The sequence below is a fragment of the Ovis aries genome, chromosome 9, assembly GCF_016772045.2.
Source record: "Ovis aries strain OAR_USU_Benz2616 breed Rambouillet chromosome 9, ARS-UI_Ramb_v3.0, whole genome shotgun sequence".
Classification (NCBI taxonomy): Eukaryota; Metazoa; Chordata; class Mammalia; order Artiodactyla; family Bovidae; genus Ovis; species Ovis aries.
Window position 1 is genome coordinate 12,702,787 of NC_056062.1, and position 3,733 is coordinate 12,706,519.

Genomic DNA, 3,733 nt, shown 5'->3' on the forward strand with positions numbered 1-3,733 from the left:
GCGGGCTACAGTCCACAGGGTCGCAAAGAATGGGGCACAACTGAAGTGACTGAGCATGCACGCAAGCACCCTTCTCCCTCCGCCATCATCCACTTCCCACCCTGGACTCTAGCACCTTCCGCAGTGGATAAAAATGGAGTTTGGCCAACACAAGTCACCAGCAGGTGATGAGGTGACTGGAGGAGAGTGAGACAGACTACTTACCCCTCTAGGTGCCTCACCACTAGGTCAAAACAAAATTTACCTTGACCTAAGGACACAACTTCCATCAGGAGGCTGTCAACAAAAATTCAATAAACTATCAAGTTAAGATGAAAAGTGGGATTTTATTTGAGCCAATCTGAGGATTATAATCTAGGAATCAGATTCTCCGAAGTTCTGAGAACTGTCCTGCCTATTAGGAGTTGAAGGCACAGTCACATACATTTTCATGACAAAGATGTACATCAAAATGACACACTGATACTTGACATAAGGTTCACCAAGGATACACAGTCTAGGTGAGCCTGTGCAAAGCCAGCAGCAGGTGACTATGACCCTGCAGAGCAGGAAAAGAGCACTATTCTTTTAAGAAGTCACACTGTCAGTTTCAGAAGGAAAAGAAACGGGTCTCTGTGGTCCAGCAGGCACAGCTGTCTTTGAGGAGCCCTGGTTAGTGTGACAGAGAGGCAGGCTGCAGACTGGGCAGGGAGGAAAGAGGCTCAAACACAGAGAGATTTCATGTTTAATTTTTTTCCTGTACTGCCTTAAAATACAAATTTTATTGAATCAAGGCCCTCACTTTCTTCAGCTTTAGGCCTGGGGTGGAAACAGCTCCCCCTTGAGACTAACCTCTATGTCACATTCTATTTCTTGTAGCTTCCCTAAGCCCTCCCATACCTTTGTAAATAGTTCTTTCATTCCATTATTTTCAAAGAATAGGTATGGCTCCCTGTTTACTGCCAGGGAGTGAGGGAGAAGACCCAAACACAGAGATATTTTATGTTTAATTTTTTTCTTGTACTGCCTTAAAATATAATATTCTCACTAGTGTAATAAGTATCATTTTGCCTACCTGACAGAATTCATATGCAGTGAGGTATCAAAAGTTGCTTATTTAGTATAATATATAGATTATTATTTTTGTCTCCTTGTTCTCAAGATCTAAAACTCAGACCAACATTCCTAATAAAATAATTCAATTATAATGAATTAAAGATACACCTTGGTATAAAGAGTTCTAGAGTATAGAACCATCGGACATTACCCACCATCTTCTTTTTTTTAATTTAAATTTATTTATTTTGAAGTGCGCTCGGCGGCCCCGCGGATCTGTCTCTTGCTTCAACAGTGCTTGGACGGAACAGACCCAGGGACGCCCCTTGCTCCAGCCTCCGACCACCCTCCAACCTTTTTTCCAGTCGCAACCTCCGGAGTCAGCCACTCAGCTGTCCGCGATCACCGGGACCAGCCCCCATTTTTTAACTCCTTATTATTACCGACCAATCATGAGCTCCCAGATTCGTCAGAATTATTCTACCGAGGTGGAGGCCGCCGTCAACCGCCTGGTTAACATGCAACTGCGGGCCTCCTACACCTACCTCTCTCTGGGCTTCTATTTCGACCGCGACGATGTGGCCCTGGAAGGAGTGGGTCACTTTTTTCGCGAATTGGCCAAGGAGAAGCGCGAGGGCGCGGAGCGTCTCTTGAAACTGCAAAACCAGCGTGGCGGCCGCGCCCTCTTCCTGGACGTGCAGAAGCCATCTCAAGATGAGTGGGGTAAAACCCAGGACGCTATGGAAGCCGCCCTTCTCGTAGAGAAGAACCTGAATCAAGCCCTGCTGGATCTGCATGGCCTGGCTTCTGCCCGCGGAGACCCCCACATCTGTGACTTCCTGGAGAACCACTTCCTAGATGAGGAAGTGAAACTCATCAAGAAGATGGGTGACCACCTGACCAACCTCCGTAGGCTGGCTGGTCCCCAGGCTGGGTTGGGCGAGTATCTCTTCGAAAGGCTTACCCTCAAGCACGACTAGGAGCTTCTGGAGACCAGTGGGCCATTGAAGAACCCACCTAACTAACATCAGGGCTGCCTGAAGCCCCTCTCTGCAGCCACTAGGCAGCTTTTTAACACCCTGGAGCCCTCTCTCAAGCCTTGGACCAAATGGAAACAATAAAGCTTTTTGCAGCATAAAAAAAAAAAAAGAAAAGAAAAAAAAAATAAATTTATTTATTTTAATTGGAAGATAATTACTTTACAATATTGTATTGGTTACCCACCATATTCTAACAGTATCAATTTATAAATGAGGAAACTAGTGCTCCAGGAAATTAAATCACCAAAAGTCTCAGAATCAAGTCTCCTGTCTCTCAATCCAATCAGGAGTAGGTCCTTACTAGTCCCTTAGTAAACATGAGCACAGTAGATCATCAACAAGTAAAAACAGCATAGGAATGGACAACATACAGGTAACACATTGATCAAGCATTGTAATACTCCAATTGTCTAAGAAGCAATAAAATCACTAAAAAACTGAATAATTTTAAAACTATACTTTGTATTTAAATAACTCATGAAAGGTCACAGTTGAAAACAGCCTTAAAAATTACTCAATCCTGGGACTTCCCTGGTGGTCAGGTGGTTAAAATTCTGGACTATATGCAGGGGGCATGGGTTTCATTCCTGGTCAGGGAACTAAGATCTGCAGCTGCACAGTGTAGCCAAAAGGTTAAAAAAAAAAAAAAAAAAAGAAAGAAAGAAAGTTTAAGTAATTAATCCTAACTCTTTTACCTTGAAAAAGGAAAAATCAAAATTATGAAAGAGCAGGATGGAGAATTTAAGTCTTCACACTGCCAATGCAGTGAGTTTCCATGACACTCTATCGCTTATATTTCATACTCAAAATATAAAAAAAGAAAAGCCATATTAAATAAGTGGAAACTTGTGTGGTCTACAGTATGCAAAATTGGTTAATAAAATGTCCTTGTACCAGTATTTCAAATAGCCAAGTATTTTAAAGTATTATGTGTATATCTGAGAAGAGGATGGCTGGGGGAAATTTCCTGTCCCAGAGTAGTGAGATCTGATTTTATCTGTCCCTTGATTTTAAATGTCTGACTAATGGGAAAAAATTTATCTTTCAAGTCCCCTAAAACATTCACCTTATAGCTTACAGAAAGAAAAAATCCATTTAAAGACAAGAGAAGGAAAATCCTGGTTGGCATACTTGTTTTTAACTAAGGCCCCTCCCCAGACTCCGTTCGAATTCTCCTAGGTGTTGCACTGGGGTATGGAGAGCATCAACAAACCACTGAAATCCAATGGCTTTTAGGGTCACAGCCACCAAAAGTTCAAAATATCTGAACCTTGCTCCAGAAATGCAGGAATCCACAATATGCACATCAGAACTAGATCAGATGTGTGCTTTTAAACACCCAAGGGCCCTAAACCAGCATTATACTTAAACTGAAGATGCAGGAGGTTGTCAGCAAACAACAGCCTATGGGGTGGATATTTCACAGGGACTGTTGACCTTAATTTAAAAAGAAATCCAATTAAAATAAATAAATTTATATTTTTAAAAAAGAAATCATAATGGGTGAAACTAGGCAAGTATTTTACATTCCAGTATGGTCATTAAAATATTCTATTCTAGAAGAAATCTGGTTTACAATTATTTTGTGAGATACACAATATGTCTAATTCCTTTTCTTGTACACTCAAGTCTTATTCATTTGCTCTTTTCTTCTATTG

General features: G+C 41.5%; 1 protein-coding gene across 1 annotated transcript; it reads left to right on the forward strand.

The window, feature by feature from the left end:
• The first annotated feature begins 1,285 nt into the window (after positions 1-1,285).
• Positions 1,286-2,204, forward strand: LOC121820289 (ferritin light chain). The gene has a single exon (XM_042253853.2). It carries the CDS (start codon positions 1,488-1,490, stop codon positions 2,013-2,015), a length of 528 nt encoding a protein of 175 aa, XP_042109787.1. The 5' UTR covers positions 1,286-1,487; the 3' UTR covers positions 2,016-2,204.
• The last annotated feature ends 1,529 nt before the right edge of the window (positions 2,205-3,733 follow it).